Source organism: Mirounga angustirostris, unplaced genomic scaffold (genome assembly GCF_029215605.1).
Source record: "Mirounga angustirostris isolate CCGP_5_RB_7025 unplaced genomic scaffold, mMirAng1.0.hap1 SCAF_17, whole genome shotgun sequence".
Classification (NCBI taxonomy): Eukaryota; Metazoa; Chordata; class Mammalia; order Carnivora; family Phocidae; genus Mirounga; species Mirounga angustirostris.
In genome coordinates this window covers 2,374,311-2,396,309 of record NW_026991725.1, presented here as the reverse complement: position 1 = coordinate 2,396,309, position 21,999 = coordinate 2,374,311, and the positions used below count along the sequence as shown (strand labels likewise).

At 54.2% G+C, this 21,999-nt stretch overlaps 1 protein-coding gene and 1 long non-coding RNA gene across 5 annotated transcripts in view; one reads left to right on the top strand and one right to left on the bottom strand.

Annotated features, from left to right (window-relative positions):
* Positions 1 to 15,480, top strand: part of RPH3AL (rabphilin 3A like (without C2 domains)) — a 147,325-nt gene extending 131,845 nt beyond the window's left edge. Inside the window, 4 exon segments of the mRNA XM_045889588.3 lie at positions 9,965 to 10,078; positions 12,614 to 12,729; positions 12,731 to 12,760; positions 14,299 to 15,480. Of these exon segments, the coding sequence (XP_045745544.1) occupies positions 9,965 to 10,078; positions 12,614 to 12,729; positions 12,731 to 12,760; positions 14,299 to 14,346 (308 nt within the window). The 3' untranslated portion in view covers positions 14,347 to 15,480.
* On the bottom strand, positions 3,638 to 21,187 carry LOC123854383 (uncharacterized). 4 transcript variants are annotated; one of them, XR_010408331.1, is made up of 7 exons: positions 20,741 to 21,187; positions 13,239 to 13,556; positions 10,778 to 11,089; positions 10,451 to 10,644; positions 9,638 to 10,064; positions 8,847 to 9,034; positions 3,638 to 6,283 (listed from the first exon to the last, which is right to left on the bottom strand). It is a non-coding gene; the product is annotated as an uncharacterized LOC123854383 (long non-coding RNA). The 4 variants fall into 4 exon arrangements; XR_010408330.1 differs by lacking the exon at positions 13,239 to 13,556 and adding an exon at positions 8,513 to 8,675; XR_010408329.1 differs by lacking the exon at positions 13,239 to 13,556 and having other exon boundaries at positions 8,513 to 9,034.
* Positions 21,188 to 21,999: the final 812 nt, after the last annotated feature.

Sequence of the window (21,999 nt, the reverse complement as noted above, 5' to 3'; positions counted from 1 at the left end):
TGCCCGCTGTGCGCACGCGCCCGCAAGCTCGCACGCATGCGCACGCAAGCACGCACGCAGGCGCGCGCAGGAGCCGGGAAGGTTTAGAGAGGAGGGTGGGAGACGCCATCTTCCAACGTCTGAGAAGGCTGTGCGGGTTCGTCGCAGTACCCTGGAAGCTCCTGATTCGAGTGTGCATGGGGTAGGTCTGCTGTCTGGGGCTCCCACCAGCCATTTGGGGAACTGAATGGCTGCCTTCTCCGCAGGTGGGGATGGCGCTCAGTTGCCGGAGCCCCTGTGGGCCGTACCGGGGCAAACCCCCGCCGCCAGTCAGTTGGCAGTCTTCTCGTGTGGCCGCCATTCCTGCACGCCCTGAAGGCCTGGGGACCGTTGGCTTGTAGGTCTGTGCAGGTGAACGAGGCGGCCTCCGTGCCGAGTGGCCGGATAAAATCAAGGATGGTCGCTGCCGAGGCTTGCATGGGTGCTCGCTGCAGGCTGTGCCAGGCGCGGTGCGTTCCTTGTTTCATGGTGTCCCCTGACGACCCGGGCAGGGTGAGCGGTGTACTTCTGTGGTCCCATGTTAAAGTGGGGCGCCAAGAGGTCGGATAACTTGCGTCATAATCTCCGTGTGGACAGAAAGAGCCCCTTGGCGTTCAGGAAACTGCCCTTTCCCTAAATCTCAGGGAAGTCTTGTGCGGCTGTGTTTTGAAAGAGAAACCCATGCATACTAATTTGCTCTGACCTTCGGAGCCCTTGATGAAGCCAAACGCTAGCCCGATGCCAGTGTGTGGGAAGGGGGAGGGGGGCATCCCCAGAACAGAAGCCTGAAGCTTCAGAGAGCTGTGTCGCCCCCACTGCTGCGCCCCACCCCTGCCCCAGCAGCACCCCCTGCAGTCCTGGGCATCCTCCTTGGCTTGGGGATTGATTTCCCAAGAGCAGAAGGCCGCCATTAGCCACACCACAGAGGTCAGGGGTATGGCTGTCCATTCTCATTGGTTTAAGCCCACTGACAGCCTCAGTTGATTGGATGATTCCAGCTGCAAGGCAAGGTGTTGGGCCTCCTTGTCCCCACTCCCACCCCATCTGAGCCAACACCGGGAAGCAGGGTCCAGCCCCCCGAGCCAGCCTCTGGCTTCAGTTAATTGTGTGTGCAGAACTCTCAGCAGGAGCCGGGCCAGGGCCGGGCTCCACCCTGTGCCGTGAAGCACACCCTCTCTAGCCGCTCACCCGTCTCAGTGTGGAAACCTACAACTCTGTTCTGCCCACTCTAGATTTCTCAGCCTCTAGGGGCCTGGGTGAAGTGAATAAACCCGGGCCTGCCTGCCCTGTCCAACGCCAGTAAAGCCCAAGGAGATAGCAGTGCCAGCTCTGCTCAACTCCTCAGCTCTCTCCTGCGGCCCCCCGTTTGTCATAGGTGAAGGCCGGCCTGGCACATAGGCTGAGCTCACTCCCCACTGCTGGCCCCGGAGCCACAGCAAGGATAGGAGAGTCCGTCTGCCCAGATCTCCATACAGGACAGGGGGGCCAGGCCTCTCCGGCCTCACTTGCCTCTGGGTCCACCTGGGGTTCAGGTAGACCTGGCAGCCCATCCCCCACATCCAGGTTCTGAGCACAGACCCCATGGCCCTGAGCCTCTGCCCAGGTGGGGGAACGGCAGGTATGAACCCAGAAGCCAGGAAGGCTGACCCTGAGGGAATGGGACAGAGAGGCCTGGGAAGGAGAGAGATGCTGAGAGGTAAGATTGGAGAGAGAGAACCTGACCAAAAACAGAAAGAGGAACCAAGAGAAAACCCCAGGAAGACCCAGAACACAAAGGCATACAAGATACACAAGACAGGAAAGAAAGACGAGGGAAGCAAAGGCAAGAGATTTTTTTTAAATATCGGCAAAAAAAGAGGCACAAAGACACAAAAGACGAAGGCCCAGAGACCCACAGAGACGGAAGGAGCGAGAGCTATGGTCAATGACAGAACCAAGGCACATTTTGCATCCCAGCAAAGGCAGGAGATGTTCACTCACTTTGTTTCATCTCTGCTATAAATCAGCAATAACTTGCCAGAGAGAAATAGTGCAGAGCACATCCAAGCATACCTCATCCCCTCAGTGCCTGAGCCTGGAGCCTTCCTTTTGAGCCAGCGGGGCTGTCGGGCCCCAGAGAAGCCCACCACCTGGCCTTTGCCCTTCCTGTTCTCTATCAGGAATGCAAGACACACACTGGCCCCAGAATTTCTATCCCAGCGTTTCTGTCTAAATTGTGCCCGTTTTTAAATTCCACCTTTTCCAAGAAGCCCTCCCTGACTTCCCGTCTCCCTGAACATTCTCTGCCTCCCCTTGAGAGTATCACGTTCTCTCTGGAGGAAGCTGTTCTTATCTTACATCCATCCACCTCCTGTTCTATCTGGAGCTCCTCCAACAAGGGCAGGACTACAGGATTTCAATGCTGGCGACCACATCACTATTGATTTGAGGATTCGTCTTCATTATCCAGCGCCTCCTGTCTGTCTGTGAGCCCAAAGGAAGGAGTTAATTAAATCAGTGGTGAAGGAGTGAACAAGCACAGGAAACTCTCCACTCCCCAAACTCTGAATTCCCAACCTGGTCTGTGCTGTCCCTGCTGATGTCCTTGGTGGCCGCCCGAAAGGGAGACCAAGGAAGAAGGCCCCCCTGGGTGCCTGCCACATGGTCACCCCGCCCTTCTGAGGTTGTCCTGTGATATCTCCACCTCACCATTGAGGAAATAAAGCTCAGGGCTGTCAGGCGGTTGGCAAGCAAAGGTCACCCAGATCTCCTGACTCCGGGGTCCAGGAAGGAGGGAGGCAGGCTCTGCCCCCTCAGGCTTCCCAGGATCCATCCCTGTGAGGACAGGTTCCCCTGGCCTTGAGGCCACCCATCTCCTTGTTCAGGCCTTGGAAGGAGTTTCCCAAACAAAGGAAGCACCTGTTCCTCTGGTCTGGCCTTGGATTTGAAAGAAGAGCAGGTTCTGTGTGAACAGTGCATCAGCCCCCCCCCCACTACTTCCCCCCCAGGGCCCACCCACCCCATATCTGTGACAACCAGCCTCTGACCGCCCCTCCCCCCATCTGTCTCTGGCTCAGGCTGAGGCCACCAGCAGCCTGACTTGTCCCACTTGAGTGTCCTGCAAGGGGGAGGAGGCCACGAGGAGGCGCCTGCTGGGTCCACCCCTTCTGGAGATGGAGCTGGCTCGCCACCCCCTTGCTGACCACCGTCCAGTCCAGCTGTCTCTGTTCACTGCTGTGTCCTCTCCTGGGGAGATATTTCCAGAAAGCAGGTATTTCCTGAGTGCCTGCTTGACCCAAAGCTCAGTGCTGGGGGCCAAGGAAAGGAACCAGATGCAGATTGAGACAGGGCCCCGCCCTCAAGTGGTTCCTGGGACAGCTGGGGAAATCAAGGCAGGCATTCATAGGGAAAAAAATGCAATGCCTGGCGGTGTGTGAGGGGCCAGAAGAGCTGCCCCAGCAGTCATGGGGAGATCGAGGAAGGGCCTGTCTCCCATCACTCTTTCCCCGGAGGCTGGAGACACTTTTTGGTAGAGGCACAATTTAGATGGGTTCCTGGAGGATGAACTGGAATCGAATTTTTAAAAATATTTACAGGCCTGCATAGCATTTTTTTTTTTAAGATTTTATTTATTTATTTGACAGAGACACAGCGAGAGAGGGAACACAAGCAGGGGGAGTGGGAGAGGGAGAAGCAGGCTTCCCGCGGAGCAGGCAGCCCAATGCGGGGCTCCATCCCAGGACCCTGGGATCATGACCTGAGCTGAAGGTAGACGCTTAACGACTGAGCCACCCAGGCGCCCCTCTGCATAGCATTTTGAACTTGCAGTGCCTTTTGTACTACTTGATCTTATTGCCTTGGGGTTGCTCCTGTTTGTGTTTCACATATGAGCAGATTGAGGCTCGGGGAGATGAAGGTCTCTGCCCAGGAGTGTCCAAGGCAGAGCCAGGGCCAGACCCCGGATGTGGGGAGGGAGCTAGAAGTCTCTCACGTTGCAGCACCTGCCTCTGGCGGGAAAGGCCTGGAGAAAAACCCAGAAAGGGTGTGTTGGGGATACTGAGGAGGAACTGGCCCGCCTGGAGGGGAAGACTCCGAGGGAGCAGAGCTCAGAGGGGAGGACGAGGCCAGACTGCCGGGTGCCCTGCCTGCTGGGAGGGGAGGAAAGAGCAGAGGTCTCAGCAGGAGCTAGACCTCAGCTCAAATCCCAGCTCAGGCTGCAAATGGCCCCTGAAGCCATCTCGTGCCTCCAGCACAACCTAGGAATCCACGCCCCCCAGAGAAGGCAAGCCCGCCCCTGTGAGGTTGGCCCTGGCATCAAATGCTGTGACCCCAGAAGCCAGCCCTGCACCTCGTGGTGTGGGCCATGAGTTCAGGAGGAGCCCCTCAAGCAAAAAGCTCCTCCCATGTGCCAGACACCACCTGAGTTTCCTCGAGGATGCTCACAACAACCCAGAAAAGGATCCAGCAGAGCCAGTGCCCCTTCACCACCCCATACCTCCCCCCTGCAACCATCAAACAGAGCCTCAGACTTGGGAGGCGTCTCAGTGGGATTTCAGGCTGCAGGCCTGGCCCTCTCTGCAGGTGAGACAGCCCTCACCTGTCCCAGTGGGGACAATTCTGCCACTGCCCTCTGCAGCCTGGTAGGCAGGGTAAGGCTAATTGGGGATGTCTATGCATTCCCTGGGGCTTTATCATCTTCCCTTTACATTAAAAAAAAATTTATTTTGGTTTTAGTATGCAAAATTTTCCACCATCTGCCTTGCCTTGGCAGAATGTTTGCTGAAAATATCTCTCTTCCTCTCTAATTCCCATCGTTTCTGGGGGCTTTGGAAGCCTCCCAGGCTCACGGGCTGTCCTTGCGCCAGCAGGCAGATGTTGTGGCCCAGAAGTCACATCTCCCCACCTCTCAGCCAGAGAGGGACCCCGGGCACTCTCCGCTGATGAAACAGAGCCAACCTGAGGTTGAATCCTAGGGTTCAGGCCGAGTAGCTGTCCAGATTGGTCTCTCTGTGTGTGATAAAGCCCTGAGAGATGCCCAGGGTCACAAAGACAGGTGGTGGCAGAGAAGAGCCGGGAGCTAGGTCCCCCCGAATCCCAATGCAGTGCTGTGAGGTCAAGTGGCCAGCATCCTGCCTGTCACCTGGACCATCCCAGGCAAGGTGTCTTCACAGGACGGCAGCTGCTACATGTGTCCTTTGAGGCAGTCAGGAGAGACTTTCCAAAAGGGAAGACTTCCCCCCACCTTCATGTACCAAAACTCTTGAGTTTCCATGGTGACAGTCAAATTGCAAACCCATCTAAGAGTGAGCCAGGGAAAAAAAAAAAGAAAAGCTGGCCTCTCCCCAGAGAAGTGGGCATGGCTGGCGCTGGGGCTAGCCGCTGCTGAGGAGGAGAGCTGAGCAGAGTGGGGCAGCCCTTCTGGGGCATGATGGGAAAGTCTCAGGGATGCCAGCTCCCCAAGCAAGGGGTCCCGGGTCTCAGGCCGCTGGGGTGGGGGAGGCGCCCCCTCCTCCCTCCTGGCAGAGCCCAGGTGAGTCCATTTGGTGACTCCTCCTCCTTGGGAAGATGAGTGGGACAGTCTTCTCCCCAGTGTTTTCCCATCTTCGATCTGCAAAATCAGGCGTGGGCTGAATACAAGCACTCATCACTAAGCCATCCTAGACTGTCTTGGGGGGAATTAGAAGGGAGAAATCAGCCTTCAGATACACACAGTGTTTTGTTGAGGATGGAAGAGCAAGGGCCAAAAGATTGATGAGCCTCAAAGCTTCTTTAATAGACCTGGAAGATTCACGATCACAGCTGCTGGGCGACAAGAAAGGTGGCAATTGGCAATCGAATGGCAAATTAGCCAAGATGTGGGTTTTATGGTGACAGTCGGAGGGGGAGGAAGAAGAAAAACTTCTTCCATTGCTGCCGGAGAAAATGGTGTTTGCCCTGGGTCCTGCCCAGGGACATTCTCAGCAGGGTCTTCTTGGTGTGTTTCTTCCCCACTGACAGTAAATGCCAAGGCCAGGCATGGACACTGCCGGCTTCTTTCTTTCAAGTAGAGCTTATTACAGTGGATTAGAATGGGATTGGGTTTGCACTACAAAGACCTCTAAGCTGAGGCCTGGCCCCAGCTCAGAGTCACAGACACAATGAGCAGGGATGCTCGGGCAAGGGAGGGAGGCACAGGCCAAGGGGATGAGTCTTGTCGGTTGGCTGGTTCTCTGCCCTGTGACACCTTTGTGAGCTCAGTTGTCATCTGGAACTGTTCCCCCTTTGTGTGGCTGTGGGCATTTGGGGTCTGTAAAAGGAGATAAAGAACAAGTCAACCGCCTAAGTTGCCTAACTCGGGGAGGGCTTATTTTTTTCTGGAACTTGCACAACCTAGGCACGTGGGGACTAGACAGCATGGTGCCAGAACTTGGCCTCCAAGTTTGGGACGCTTGGGACAAGACCTGCTCCTCACAACAAAAGCTGTTCTCCCGGTGCAACATGGCACAGTCTTCTTGCAATTTAAGGTCACTCTGGGACCTGCGTGACCCAACACTGCGCATGGTGACAGATGACGGGCCAGAGAGGAGGGGGAAGGAGCAGGATAAACGAGCTTTTGCCACCGTAACCTGAGTCCCCGGGACACCCTCTCCCATCGGCTCCTTTGGAGCTCTTGGTATTTTGCAGCCTTAGTCACCTGCACAGTAGTGCGCAAGGACACAGGCATTGTTTCAGCCCTGGGGAGCTGCCTGTCCCCCACCCCCACTCCCCCTGCCCTTAGCCCCAGGCCCCCTCCCCTCTGGCCCCAGAATTATGAGGATCCTGCATATGGAAGGAAGAAGGAAGACTGAACATAGGGGAGACGAAAGAATGACTACATTGTGCATAAGCATCTCTGCTGGAGACGCGGGGAAGCCAGTTGGAGATCAATCCCAGCTCCCCTCAGGGACTCTGTTCTGCTTAACAGGCTGCCAGACCCCCTGCTGTGGGGGTGCACCACCCTCCCTGATTTCTTTGCAGCTGCCCCAGGGGAGACCCAGGGAGCTGCTCGCTGCCTCCTGCCCACCTCCCACACCGTTTGTCGGGGACCCCCAGGATTGGTGCTTAGTCCCCAAGTGAGTCAAAATATGTAAATGCTTATAAAACCAACACCCGTGAGGTCCAGTCAGTTGACTCATAATCAAAGAAACCCGTCTGGGACCTGCAAAGCAATTGCAAAATAAATCAGGCCTTTGCACTTCTCAGATACTATGAAGGGGCATATGGACCTGAGCCCCTCTGAATTCCCAGCTCCTATTGATTCTACATCACAAAAGCCCACAAAGCCAAAGCAGAACTCTTTCCAGAAGGCCAGGAGGAAAAGAGAGCAGAAAAGGCAAAATCCTTGAGCAGCTAGAGGAAGGAAAAGCTGGGAACAATCACGTTAACATCACTGTCGCCCCACCCACGTGGGTCAGGCTGTGCAGGAGAAGTGCGCCAGCCTCATTAGTGGTGCGCTTTGGCCCCTGCCCCCCAGGAGCCCGGCAGTTTGCTGGGGGGAGGGCACACACACACACACACTCTGAAAGCAGAGAGTGGCTGTAGCAGAATGCATAGGGCATCAGCCAGCCAGGTGCAGGTGATAGGGAAGGCTCCCTGGAGGAGATGTCCAAAAGGAGCCAGGAGAGGGGCACCTGGCTGGCTCAGTCAGTACAGCGTGCAGCTCTTGACCTCGGGGTTGAGTTCAAGCCCCACGTTGGGTGTAGAAATTACTTAAAAAATAAATCAATAAACAAAAAGCCAGGAGAAGAGCCGTGGCAGGGCATTCTGGGCAGTAGGAAGTGAGTTGCTGGAGGAGATACTGACCAGCAGTTTGGTAAGAACCCAGCCGTATGGAGAAGCCTGGGTAAGATTGTGCAGGATGGAGGTGCCTGGGTGGCTCAGTGGGTTCAGTGTCTGCCTTCTGCTCAGGTCATGATCTCAGGGTCCTGGGATCAAGACTCCTTGCTCAGCGGGGAATCTCCCTCTGCCGCTCCCAAGCTTGTGCTCGCGCTCTCTCAAATAAATAAAGGGTAGGCTAGGATTTGTGTGTTAGCTGGAGCATTCCCCTCTGTGCAGTGAGAGGTGCCCACAGGTGGGGCCCGGGTGGGAAGCTATTGAAGGAGTCCAGCCTGGAGACACTGAGGTCTTGAGCTAAGCAGGGGCTGCGGCCATGGTGAGGAGGCCACTGATTGGAGAACCACTTAGGAGGCAAAGCTGGTGGGAAGTGGGCCTGAGGGAGAGAGAAGAGCCAAGCTGTCATCAGGGCTTCTTCCCCAAGCGCCCTGTGTGGTACCAGACGTTCTGCTATGGAAGCACAGGGTGGAGAATCTCCTAGAGCTGGAACGGATGGCCAGCTCCATCCCTCTGGTTGCCAAGTTCTGTGACCTGTGACTCCCTTTGCTGAAAGGTGACACAGGCTGAAGGCACAAAGACTTTCCAGAAGGCCCTAGATTGAGGTAGAAGCTCCGTGGCCTGGGTCCTGCCCCTGTTGCTCCTGTACCCCAGTGGATTTCCCTACCTGACCAGACTCTCCTTCCTGCAGAGCTCCGACGCTGGCTCCGGATCCTCCTCTGCACACTGCTCCACGAGGGGCCTGGCCCATCACTTGAAGCCTCTTAGCTTAGCCACCCTTGGCATAGATTGATTGGATTTCCGATCTCGTCTGCCACCCCCACGGGTCCCTGGGGCACGGGGCTGATGGGTAGTAGTGCTGTCTGGGCGGCTGGCCCCGTGCCGGGCAGAGTGCCCAACAGCTCCTCCCCTCCCTCAGGACCCGGCACTTTGCACTCCCCGGCAAGGCACACGGATGCACACCCCATCCACCGAATCAGTCCCCTTTGAGAGCTGCTTACCCGTGATCCCAGACCGTCCTGTGCTGTCGTACTTGGTATTAGAGTGACATCACTTAATTAAATGTTACGTAAACTGATGAAAAGAGCCAGGAAGGACAGAGTTGTTTTCATTAAAACCAGCACTTCCGAAAGTCTTGAGAGAAGCCACTTGCTTAAAAAAGCTATTGAATCAGGTGTGGGCAGGACAACTGTAAAAAGCAGGAGAAAGAAATGGAAAAGCAGAGAAGGATCCTCCACTCATCCCACTTTGCTTGCGTCTCTAAGCTGTGCTCCAGTTTAGAGACCCTGCCCCTGGGGATCACAGACACGGCAATATGGACGCAGCTTAGACATGAAAGACCCTGTGGGCCTGATCTCAAGCAACACCCAAGCCCTCCATGAAAACATGGGTGAATGGATGTACATTTCTATGCTGACAGTTAAAACAGAATGTTTAATCTATGAATATATCCTGTGTTATGACTCCCACTGTTGACCCACCAGCCAAATATAGGTCCCGTTTAGTCCAGAAAAGAAGGTTTCTACCACAGCGGGTGTTCACCAGGAGAGCTCCCTGTCCTCCCCTCTCCTGGGACTCCAACCCTATCAGTCTGGCTCCCATCTGCATTCACAAGGCCCCACTGCACATGACTGGATGAACTGGGATGAGCGCCCAGGCCTGCTGGCTCCCAGTTTGTTTCTTCCAGTAAAATCAGAGTGGTTGCAGACACGGGGTGTAGAGCCAGTCTGCCGCGGTGGGTACCCCCAGCCCTCCCACTTACCACCTCGGGCAAGTGCCTTGGCTTCCTCACCTGTAAAATGAGCGCAACCCTGTCTGCCAGGGTTGTTCTGAAGCTTCAGCGAGCTAGCACATGTCAAGTGCCTGGAGTGCTTTATAAGGGTTGGCGAGGACCGGAAATTTTGTACCTGTGATGTGCCTTGTTCCAAGGTAAAACGGCATTGCCTCGCACCCTGAGCATTGCCAGGTGCCAGCCTCAGAACAGTTGTCCTGCACCCAAGGGGGTAATCAGCCGCTTTGTTCCGGCAGAGGGGAGGCCTGCCCCAGCCCCTCTATCCCACATGCCTGCTGGTAGTGACTGGTAGGGGTAACCTCCGGTGCTGGTGTCTTTTCTTTCCAGTGGTTTCCAGTGACAGTGACAGTGACTCGGATCTCAGCTCCTCTAGCCTGGAGGACAGGCTTCTTCTGACGGGGGTCAGGGAGCCCAAAGGTGCCAAGCCCTATGGGGAGGCAGGTAAGCAGAGCAAGGATGCTGCTTGTTCCCGAAGGGCCCGCCCCCCCACACACACCCCGTGCAGATGGCGTGGCTGCTTCCTCCAATTGTGGCTCCCCAGCTGGTGTTGACGGGAGGGGGAGGGGTGCTAAGCATTAGCACCACTGCAGAGTGGGACAGAAAGGAGGCCCAGATGGATGTGCAGGGGTGGAGGGGGGAGGGCAGATCTAGCGCACCTGCCTGCACACCTGGAATTCCTCCTGAGGCTCCCTGTGAGCATCCCCTGGATGAGATTTTGTCTCGTGAATGATGAGAACTGTGAACGTCAGGTAGGAAGTTCCTTGGGCTTGCTCAGCTCTTCCGTGAAACCATGGTGGGGCCCTGAATACATACCTTGACCTCTTGGGCCTCTCTTTCCCTCTATTTAGCACAGATGGGATGGAGCAGGTGGTCCCCCAAAGTGTCTTAGAGTTTGAGCTCTCCTCTGTGACCTTGTCTTATGGATGAGAGTTAACGGGACCTGGAGGCTGGTGCAGAGAAGGCCTGGGGGCACATTTTTCTTTCCTTTAAACACACAAAGGGCCTTCCTGGGAAAAGGACCAAATCATTCAGTTACTCCAGAGGTTAGAACTGGGGTATTTGAAAAACATTTCAGGGAGGCTGATTTTAGTGCATAAGCAGAGAGCTTTATAATAACTATCCCGGCCTGGAAGGACATACCTCGGGGTGCTGTTCTGGGACCAAGGCGGGGTGATCTGCCGGAGCTGACACGGAAGGAATTCCCGGTGGGGATGGCAGTTCAGGCTAGATCAGAGATGGCAACTGCCTGGCACACGTACTTCCGCTCCCACTCCTGTGCCCATGGCAGACATTACAAGCTGATCGCAGTACTCTCCCACAGAGCCTGACGTGGCCTCAGAATCCTTCTCAGCACAGTTTTCCAAGTGGTCAGTATCAGTAGGTGGAGACCACGCAGGACATGACACGGGTTTCTGGACTAGATGATCTGTTAGGCCTCTCAGCCTAAGGATTCTTAGAAAAGTATAAAGGAAATTCACCTGCCTGCCTTGGTTTCCAGGGCAGCTTTTACATGCCCCCCTGCTCCCCACAGAGCTCTTGAACCCTCCCTCACACCAGCTCTCAGCTATGACCAGGGGGGTGTGGGAGATAGGAAAAGATGGAGCCAGTATTTCAGGCCCTGCCTCTGCACTCTTGGCTCAGCTCGGCTCAGTAACAGCTATACCTGAGGAAAGATTCCTTAGTTAATAAATAAAGGCAGCAATTAATAACCCCATTGGGAGGGTGCCTGGGTGGCTCAGTTGGTTAGGCGTCTGCCTTTGGCTCAGGTCATGATCCTGGAGTCCCGGGATCGAGTCCGCATTGGGCTCCCTGCTGGGCGGGGAGTCTGCTTCTCCCTCTGACTCTCCCCCCTTTCATGTGCTCTCTCTCTCTCTCTCATTCTTTCTCTCTCAAATAAATAACTAAAATCTTTTAAAAATAACCCCATGGGGGGGCACCTGGGGGCTCAGTCAATTGGGCGTCTGCCTTTGGCTCATGATCTCAGGCTCCTGGGATCGAGCCCCTTGTCAGGCTCCGTGCTCATTGGGGAGTCGGCTTCTCCCTCTCCCTCCACCCCTCCACCCTACACTCATGCTCTCTCTCACTCGTGCTCTCTCTCTCAAATAAATAAAATCTTAAAAAAAAAAACACATTGGGGCACCTGGCTGGCTCAGTCCATAGAGCATGTGACTCCTGATCTCAGGGTCAAGTTCAAGCCCCACATTGGCGTAGAGACTACCTAAATAAACATTTTTAAAAATTTCATTGGGTTAATGGAGATATACACCCTTCTCCCTCATTCTGTGAAGGCAGGAAAAACCCCTCCTCGTTGATGGTTTTCATGTTGGTGACTTGTTCTTTACTGAACTGACTTGAAGGCCTATGCAGTGACCTTCATATATCCTAGACCAGTGAGCATTGCTCAGAGGGTAGGATCTCTTGAGAACATGGCAGCCATGTGGGGGCAGCAGGTAAGGGGCTCTGAGCAGACAATCCCGTAGATACCTACTACAGTTCCAAGTGAGAAGATTTTATTTTCTTATCTATCTGTTTATTTTTTTTTCAATATATTGATTTATTTATTTTTAGATTTTATTTATTTATTTGACAGAGAGACACAGCGAGAGAGGGAACGCAAGCAGGGGGAGTGGGAGAGGGAGAAGCAGGCTTCCCGCGGAGCAGGAAGCCCGATGCAGGGCTTGATCCCAGGACCCCCGGATCATGACCTGAGCCAAAGGCAGACGCTTAACGACTGAGCCACCCAGGCACCCCGCTATCTGTTTATTTTTAAGTAGACCATGCTCAGCGTGGAGCCCAACACGAGGCTCGAACTCAAGACCGTGAGATCGAGACCTGAGCTGAGATCAAGAGTCAGACGCTCAACTGAGCCACCCAGACGCCCCCCAAATGAGAAGATTTTAGATCAGCTCCTTATCAGGCTGAGATCATCCTTGTCTCAGTTCAAGGTCCAAAGAGCCCACACATGGTCTCTTGCAGGTGGCAGCATGGAGTCCCCCAAGATGGGCCCCACCCGCTGGCCCAGCCACCTCATGGGGAGCCAGAACAGCCTGGCCAGTGAGACCAGGACCAGCTCTGCAGACCCGCAGCCGGGCACCCCACCCTGGCAAGACCCAAAGAGCCCCGGTGAGTACCAAGCTGCCCTTCTAACCCACCCAGCTCTCCCTCTTCTGCTTCCCCATGGTCCTCTTCCCTCACTCAATCCGCCCAAACTGGAGAGTGCTAGTGATGTTTGCAATTCTGTTTACTGAGTGCTGTGCCGGGCACTGGGGGATCCGATGTGAGCCAGACCCCACCCCTGCCTGCAATGAATAGAGAGAGAGACCCCAGATAATCATGGGAACCACCCCATCCATTCTTAGTAATCATAATGATGGTTCTTACCAACCTCTGCTTTGTGAAACATGTCATCTTTCAAAGCATCCCATCTCCAGTAGCCTTAGTAACTCCTGTTTCAAGAGTACCTACTGCGCCAGGCCACCCAGTCCTCACCAAGCCCAACTGTGTGCTCAGCCCGAGCAGGTAGGAGACAGTCCTTGGCCTTCAGAAAGGTCACCTACCTACCACCACCTACCATGTGGCTGAAGAAGCCGCATCAACTCACCCAGAACAGCCCAGACCTGAATCAGCGGGAGAATCCAGGACCACTGCAGCTGGCTGCATGGAGCCTCGCCTGCCCTCGCACCTCTGAGGGCCACCTGCGTTCTATTGGAGCAGTAGATGGGAGGCTTCTTACCCCTTTTGATGGGTGTGGAAACCAAGGGCAAGAACCCAAGCTCCACCCTGCTGTGCCCACTGTCCCTACCTGGCCAACTTGGGAGCATCATGCAATGGGGGTTGTCAGGGTGAAGGACCTCAGTTCTGCCCCCAGTCTCCTTCAAGAAAGAAGCCCCAGCTGGACTTGGCATCTCTGGGCCAGGGCCTGTGGGCATGCGGCGCATGCATGGATCAGCACAGCAGCTGACCCCCACCCCCCACCAGTAGGCTTTGTGTGCTGGCAGCCCCCCCACAGGGAAGCCTTGTGGGAGCTCTCACCCACTCTTTGTCTTCCCTCCTCCCCTTTCTCCTGCCTCGATGGTGCCAAGAAGCTGCAGGGCAGAGCATTTGAGAGGCCACGGGTGAGCAGGTCTCTGGGAGAGGGAGGCCCTGTGGCCGTGTATGTGGAGTGGATCCTCTCCCCCACTTCTGGCTTCCTGAAATCCCCCTCAGGGGACAGTTTGGAATCAACCATGTTTTAATCCCAGCCCTGCCACCCACAGACATGTGAACTTGGGCAAACCATCAGATTCAACCATGTGAAATTGCCTTTTTATAGATCAAAAATAGTCAGATATTGGCATCAATATGATTCAACCTAATATTTGAAGTCTCTGCACCCAGTTCCATTATTGCTAAAATGGGGACCACACTGTGTTCCTTGTGGGTTGGGGGGAGGGTGAAGTGCAACATTCTTGTGGAGTGCCAACCCTAAGTAGGTCTTCAGCAAATATCCGGTAACAGGAGAGGCCATGTGGCCCAGTGCATAGAAGGGGTCCCAGGGCTTATGAAACAAGCTGAGGGAAGTTTTCTATTCCCACACCATTCCCAAAGTTCAGGCTGTCGCTGGGGAGGGACCCCGCCTCTGCTCACCCTATAGTGGCTTTTTTTTTCCCTATCCCCTAAAGGCAAAAGGCACACCTGGGCAATTCCCCGCTGCTGACACGGCCTCCTAAGGCCCCGTTTGCCTGCCCTGGCAGAGACACGTTTGGTGCATGGAGCAGACTTTCCAGTGGAAGAGTTTGAGAGAGAAAGAAAACTGGGAGGGTCTGGTGAGCAAGCAATCTGGAGCCCTCAGCTGGTTGGACGTGACCTCTGACTCAACAAACCAATGTTTGGGGGGCTGAGTCTCCTTCCCCCCACTCAGTGCCTTTCTGCCCCTTCTCTCCTGGGAGCCCTCCCTCCAGCCCCCACCACAGCCATCCCACTCAGCCATGACCTTTATTTATTGTCCCTCCCCCGCACCCTCCCCCAGTCCACCTCCATGTTCATTTTAAGTTTGCTCTTGTCTTGGGTTGGGCCAGAAAAGCCTGCAGACCCACATTATGGGGCGCTCCCATATGCACTGCAGTTCTGGAGGGCACTGGGCTGGGCTTTCTCCATATTTGGATTAATGGAAGAAGAACCCAACCCTGAGCATTGCCCTTCAAAGCTGAGCTTGGCCCCTAGAGATAAGCAGTGGGTCCTAGAATGTGCGGGATGAGTAGCTCGTCCTCCCTTCCCTCTGCCGAGGGCTCTGAAAGCCAGAGCAGCATCCTCCCCTTGCTCGAGACTGGCTCAGGAGCTGTTGTCAAAACCTGGCCCTTGCTTGGGTTTCTTGGAACCCCTGTGACAGCCTCCCCAGGTTCTGCTCAGCCTCTCCCCAGCTTATGGAGCCAGGAGGGGCTCTGGTGGATACCATGAATTCACTCATTGAAGAGCAGCGTTCCGCTGCATCCCCAGCTGGGGTACAAGGCTCCCCTAAGCCTTTAATTCACTTCTCTTCAGTAAGTTCGGTTTGGCATGAAAAATAATTAATTCAGAGTGTGAGCAGATGCTTCTGGAAAACCCTTCCCTGAAGACAGAGATTGAGAGAGAGAGAGAGAGAGTGTGTGTGTGTGTGTGTGTGTATTGGTGTCTTCATCTGTCCATCCTGCCACTCTCCCACTGTCCCCCACACCTGGTCCTGGAAGGGCCTTCTCTCTGGGCTCTCAGGCCCCCACCATTAGGCTTTTTGCCCTTGCCACTGGCAGATGGTAAAAAGACTGACTGTTTCCCTGTGACAAGTTATGCTTCAGAATTGTAACAATAAAGATTAGAATTTGCATTGAGCCAGTGTGTTGGTCCAAAGACCACAGTCGCTTGTGTTTCTGAGATGCATCGATAGAGAAATGGATGGAAAAGAATGCAGTCTGTTGATCGCAGGAGCACTCCCTAAGCCATGGTGAAAGGAATGAGCTCAATCTCTGTGTGGTAGAACTCACAAACCTCATGTTAAATGGAAAAACAAGGCCATTTATGCTTAGAAAAAAATTTAAGTATACATGCAAATAATCAAAATGAATTGTACGAACTTCTATGCACAGGTGTGAAAATGCTTGTAAAATGGACAGGGGCTTGTGGTTCAATACAGTGGACTGGACACATTTGTATTTCCTCTGCGCCCCCCCCAAGCCCCTTTAGGATGACCTGAAAGAATGAAATGGCATAAGTTACAAAGCCGTAGAGAGGGGAGGGATGGCGGCGGAGAGGAGAGGTCTGGAAACTGGGAGACAGAAGAGTATACCTCGTTCAGTGTCAGCTTCCCTAGCTCCCCAAAATGTCTCCAAGGGAGAAAGCCAGCCATGAACAAGCCCATTTGCTTTGCAGAACCCACCAAATTCTCAGAACTTGGAGGGGCCAGATGTCCCTAATACGGAAATTAGGATGGGTATGAAAATAGTATTGGTGGGAAGAAGTTAGATCCCCAGGTCCCTCCTCGCAGCCCACACGGCCCTTCCCTGACCCTGGTAGACCCTAGTAGACCCAGGTTTACTGCTGGCCAAGGGTGAACTAGAAGGATTTGGTACTGGGGACCCCAAGCCCAGCCAAAGGCTGCAATAAGGCAGTGGTTAATGGAGAGACCCTCTGCCCCCTCCCTGGCTAACAGCTGGCTTATTCTCCATCCACCTGCCCCCGAGGCAAGATGTTATTCAGCCTGTCACTGGGGAACTGACTGAAGAGAGAAGACTGAGAGATCCTAAGGTTGGTGATTCCCCCTTCTCTGCCCAGTCTCCCACCCCGCCCCCCACCATGAGGCCCTCCCCCCCCCCGCCCCCTGTCCACAAGCCCTGCCCGCATGTACTATTTCTAGTAGCTTCGCTGTGTGGTACTCAGCTGGAACAGCCAAAGGCGCCAACAGTTGACCTAAACCAACAAACCAAAAACAGAGGTTCCAAGACACAGGAGAAAGGAGTGAGGGAACAACCCTCCGAAGATATTCACCCATGAAACAGGAAAAGAATGTTAGTTAGTTAGTTATAGAGAGAGAGAAAGAGAAAGCAAGCAAGTGGGGGGAGGGGCAGAGGGGAGAGGGAAAATCTTTTTTTTTTAAATAAAGATTTATTTATATATTTTAGAGAGAGATGGAGCAGGAGGACCAGTGAGGGGAGAGGGAGGGAGAATCCTCAAGCAGACTCCGTGCTGAACACAGAAGCCCATGCAGGGGGCTCAATCTCATGACCCTGAGATCATGACCTGAACTGAAATCAAGAGTGTTACTTTTAAAAAAAGAGGTAAAAAGGAAGTGTCCAGTCTCTTGAAAATTAAAAATATAATAGCAGAATTTAAAAATGCATTAGAGGGGCGCCTGGGTGGCTCAGTCCATTGGGCGTCTGCCTTCAGCTCAGGTCATGATCCCAGGGGCCTGGGGTCGAGCCCCACGTCAGGCTCCCTGCTCAGCGGGGAAGCCTGCTTCTCCCTCTGCCCCTCCCCCTGCTTGTGCTTTCTTTCTATCTCTGTCAAATAAATAAAGTCTTTAAAAAACAAATTTAAAAAATAAATAAAAATGCCTTAGAAGGGATGGAAGGTGAGAGAAGAATCTCCCAGGAAGTAAAACACAAGAAGAGATGTAAGCGTATGAGGAAAAAGTCAAGAAAATTGGACAACCCAAAGGTAAGACCCATAGGCCTTTCAAACCAAGAAACAAAATAAAGGGGAGAAAATTGTTGGAGAAATTATCTCCATCACCTGAGATCTTGTTGAAACAGGCTCTTGCTCGCGGGGCCTGGGCCAGGGGCTGCGAGTGTACGTGTAACCAGCTGTTGGCTGGAGGACCACACTCGGAGTACCACCGGTGTGGGCCGGGGGTAGTCACCACTGGCCAGGCATCGGAATTACCTGGGGGGTTTTACAAGCATATCATACCCGACACCCTCCCCTCCCCCCCCCCGAGATTGTGGTTTCATCAATTTGGGGCTCAGCCTTGACATTAGGATTCTGCAAACCTCCACACATGACTCCCATGTGCTTGCAGAAGCAAGAAGCATTTTCATACAGAAGCTCCTCCGAGTGGGCTCCAGGAGAGGTGTACAGAGCATTGAGAGCAGTACCTTTTTATTAGCCAAAAACTGGAAACCCCCTACGTAGCATCGACAGAAGAATAGCTACATAAGCGCTGATACAGTGTAGTCAAACAATGGAATGTGCTGGTGGAAATGAGTGGGTACTTTCAGCATAGATGACTCTCATGAACAGCCACGGGCAAAGAAACAGATGGCAGAAAAATACATGCTTTATGACACCGTCTATATCTAGATTTTAGAACGGGGAGAAATGACATATTAACATATATTTTATGCAGCGAAAGAATAAAGAAATGCACAGGAAGGGTAAACAACAGATCTCCAGGCACATCTCGAGAAGAGGGGGCCGGCTAAGGAGGGGTTTCGACGTGTTGGTGATGTTTTAATGTCACTGATGGATAGATGGTTTTGCAACATTTATATCGTAATATCTCATATATTTGCATTATTTTTATAGGTCTGAAATCCTTCAAAATAAAACCATTTAAGGAACTATAGCAAGCCTTCTTATCATAAAGTTTCAGGATCCCAGGATTAAAAATTCTAAGGGAAAAAAGAAAAAAGGCAACAAGTCACATACCAAGGATCAGGGATGTTAAATGGCATTGAAATTCTCAAAGCAGATTTTTAAAAAAGATTTTATTTATTTATCAGAGAGAGCACAAGCAGGGGGAGCATCAGGCAGAGGGAGAAGCAGGCTCCCCGCAGAGCAAGGAGCCCGATGTGGGACTCGACCCCAGGACCCCGGGATCATGACCTGAGCCGAAGGCAGACAACCAACTGAGCCACCCAGGCGCCCCCTTGAAATTCTTAATAATTTTGAACAAGGGTCCATATTCTCATTCTGCACTGGGCCCTGCAAATTATGTGGCTGGTCGTGGCTGGCTCGAATGTTCTTCCTGGGTGCACACTCTGTAAGTATGGCCAGATCCTCCACCAAGGCCTGATGAAGAGAGTCCTTAAACTCTCCACCTGGGCTGGAGGCCAGAGCCCCTGACAGGGAACGTGGGACACAGGTCCTCATCCTGGCCCTGCGGCCAGGCCTCTGCCTTTGTCACTCGCCATCTATGAGACAGGGAATGGAACTCAATAGAGAGGTTTCTAAGTGTGTCCCCCAGAGCTCCCTGGGGTGGGGGGGGCACAGGAAGTCCCAGGGGGCTGCCAACATAGGGGCTCCCCTTTGACCTGTTCTCTCTGCTTCGGTCACAGCAGGAAGGAGGCAGAGATGGCTAGAAAGTGACCTGTCTCGATCCCTTCCCCCGGGCTGCCCACCCAAGCACTCTGCCTCTCGGGAGGGAGGAGAAGCCTCCAGCATGAGGCTACCAGGTGGAGGGCCCAGCTGTGGGAGAGGTGCTCCAGGTACCAGCCAGAAACCCTTGCCAGGGGAGATAGACCCCCCCACACACACACACACCCCACACATGCTCACACTAGCGCACACAGACACAGAAAGATTCGACTGTTTACAAACTGCGTGACCAGTTGGTTCAAACTGCTCATCCAAAGAGCCAGCAAAGGCTCTTCCACACAGGAGAGGGATGAGACCAAAGGAAAACCCCGCACTGGCCTTGCCCAGACCGCAGACAGCCAGGGCTCCGACCTGCACGCACCCAGCCGCACCCCTGGGCTGCCTGTGCAGAAGGCCAAGGAGAGCGTGGTCACCCCATCAATACCGTGGAGCTGGGGAGGGGAGAGGTGGGTGGGAGCTGGAGGAGCCCCAGGAGACCCGGACTAGCCTTCAGCCAGACAGGCGAGCTCCCAGGAGACCCCAGGATGTCGGCAGCTTCCCCAGTGCCAATTACTGGAGAAATAATTCAGCGTGCTCACCCCCTGCCTCTCAGCAGACACTCTTTGGGGACATTTTAAGACTGACTGTACTTGCTGAGCCGCTGACAAGTGAAGCCTCTCCCTCACTCCCTCCCGCCTTCTGACTGCCATCTCTCCACCTCTCTGTCCAGGCTCATTCACGGTTCAGGAGGGAAAGGGAACAGAAGGCTAAGAGTTGTCATTCTGCCCCCCGCACAGAGCCGGGACTCTGCTTCCAGATGGGGTGGGCAGGGCTGGGTTCCCTAGAGTCCGTCCACCCCACCCGCTCCTTCAAGGCAGAGGCAGTGTCTTATTCATCCCTGGTTAGCTGTCAAGAGATATTGCCGATTGCTAGATGCGTAGCCTGGCAGGTGGATGAGTGGGCAGACGGGGGATGGAGGGAGGGAGGCAGAGAGGGATGGAACAGAGCCCAAACGTGGCCTTTCCCGATGCTTAGGGCTTTCCAAGTCTAAACGGATGACTCAGCACCAGTCCCTATGAAGCACAGCTGCTAATATCTGGGTAGTTGGCCCCGCAAGTCCTCCTGGGGAGGAACTTTGTTTAGGAAAATACTTTTAAAGGCTGATCACAGAGGATCGCGAGAACCCACTTCACCAGGGGACCAAGGCCACACAAAAGATATCAGAAGTGAACAGGTCTTCAGAGAAGGGAGAGAGGTGAGAGAGTGAAACCAGAGAGATGGGGACATCCCTGACTGCACGTGGCACGTGGCGTGCCATGTCCCATTGGATGCCCTTGGATACCCGCAGCAATAGAAGCCACTCCTCACCCCACGCTGACCGTCCCCAGGGTCACCTGCATGCCCAGATGCTTATGCAGATGGATTTGGGTGAAGAAGGGCCTGAATTTCACATCTGAATCTCTGTGGTTCAAAAGCTTGAATATGGAAACTGAAGCCCGCCCCCCAACAGAGAGTTAGCCAAAGCAAGATCTCAGAGCCCCAGTGAGCTGATGCTCAGGATTAGGCAGGAACCTGGGCAAAGGCTCTGGCCCTCCCCAGGGCACTGGAGCGGGCTCTGAGGGCTCCTGTCCCGGACCTGAGGACTGTGGAGACCACAGCCACCATGACCGCCCATCCCAGTCTCCCCACAACTAAGGGGCGTCCCAGGATGCAGGATGCAAGTGCCCAAACCAGCAAAGTTCCCAGGCCGGTTGGGAAGAGCCCATCTCCATAAACAGCTGACATCTGGGTCACACGTACCACGGCTGGCGGCTAGACGACACTCTTCACACACTTCCCCTCCGTTAGTCCTCACGACACTGGGAGGACGACATTATTCCTCCCACTCTGCAGATGAAAAAACTGAGGTTGGGAGACGGTAAGCGGTTGACACAAGATAACACAGCCAGCAGGGGGCGGAGCGAGGGCGTGCACCGGAGGCCCCTGCTCTTAAGTGGTGTGCTTACGTCCATGGTCTCCTGAGGATGCTCACCTTGCGGAAAACCGCAAGCAGCCTCCTCAAGCAGCCTCACTCCGCGCCCTGGTCCAGGGCCATGGTCTCATTTTCTGGAACCATCCCCACTCCTGCCGGTGGCTTTGCCTCCCTTGGTGGCTCCCAGAAGGTCTCCGCCACCCCCAGCCCTCAGCCAGCAGGGCCCTGCAGAACTCCACCAGGACTCACCTCTGCAGAAGAAACAAGAAGCCCTCCCCGCTCCCTGCCCTGGTTTGTATCCTCAGCCCCATCCCCCTGTATCCCACGCCCTGTCCCCCCACCTGACAGCAGCACCTCCTTCATCCGCTCCGAGAGTGGGAAGCGGCGTTTCCCGCCCGGCCCGGGGATTTCCAAGCTGGGAATTCAAACAGCTCAGCACGGAATAGGCTCAAACAGAGTCAGCTAATGGAAATAACAAGATGATAAATTATTCCAGGGAAAGAGCGATTTTCCTTATACCCTGCTTGACTCAGAAAACACTGTGATCACAGTAGAAATTGGAGCTGTCAGAGCTGGTATCTGGGGAAAGAGAAATGAAAGCATTCTCCTTTCTGCTGTCAGTACAGCCCCGGGGGTGAGAGAGAATGTGAGGTCAAGCCCAGGCTGGGCCCGAGCAGGCGTGTCCTCCTTGGAAGCTCCAAGCAGCAGAACCTGCCATCAGCTGGCTGACGAGGCTGGGGAGTCAAGGGCAGAGAGCCCAGGCCCTGGAGATAGGCGAGGCTGTGTTCTCTTCTCAGCTCTGGCACGAGCTGGCTGTGTGATCTTAGGCAGATAACTCAACCTCTCTGAGACTCAGTCTCCTGGAGATAACAATCATGATGACTACATGAAATAGTGTCTGGCACATGCTTCAAACCTTGCCTCGTTCGTGGTAGGGGCAGTAAATGCCCTGACTTACCCACTCTTTCTGGGTATGCCCACTCCCCAGGATCAGAGGGGGCACAGAATAGCTACTGGGCTCTGGGGGCAAGCTCCGTCAGGGGAGGACAGGAAGTGCAATTGGATCTATGATCCTGGGGTACCAGGC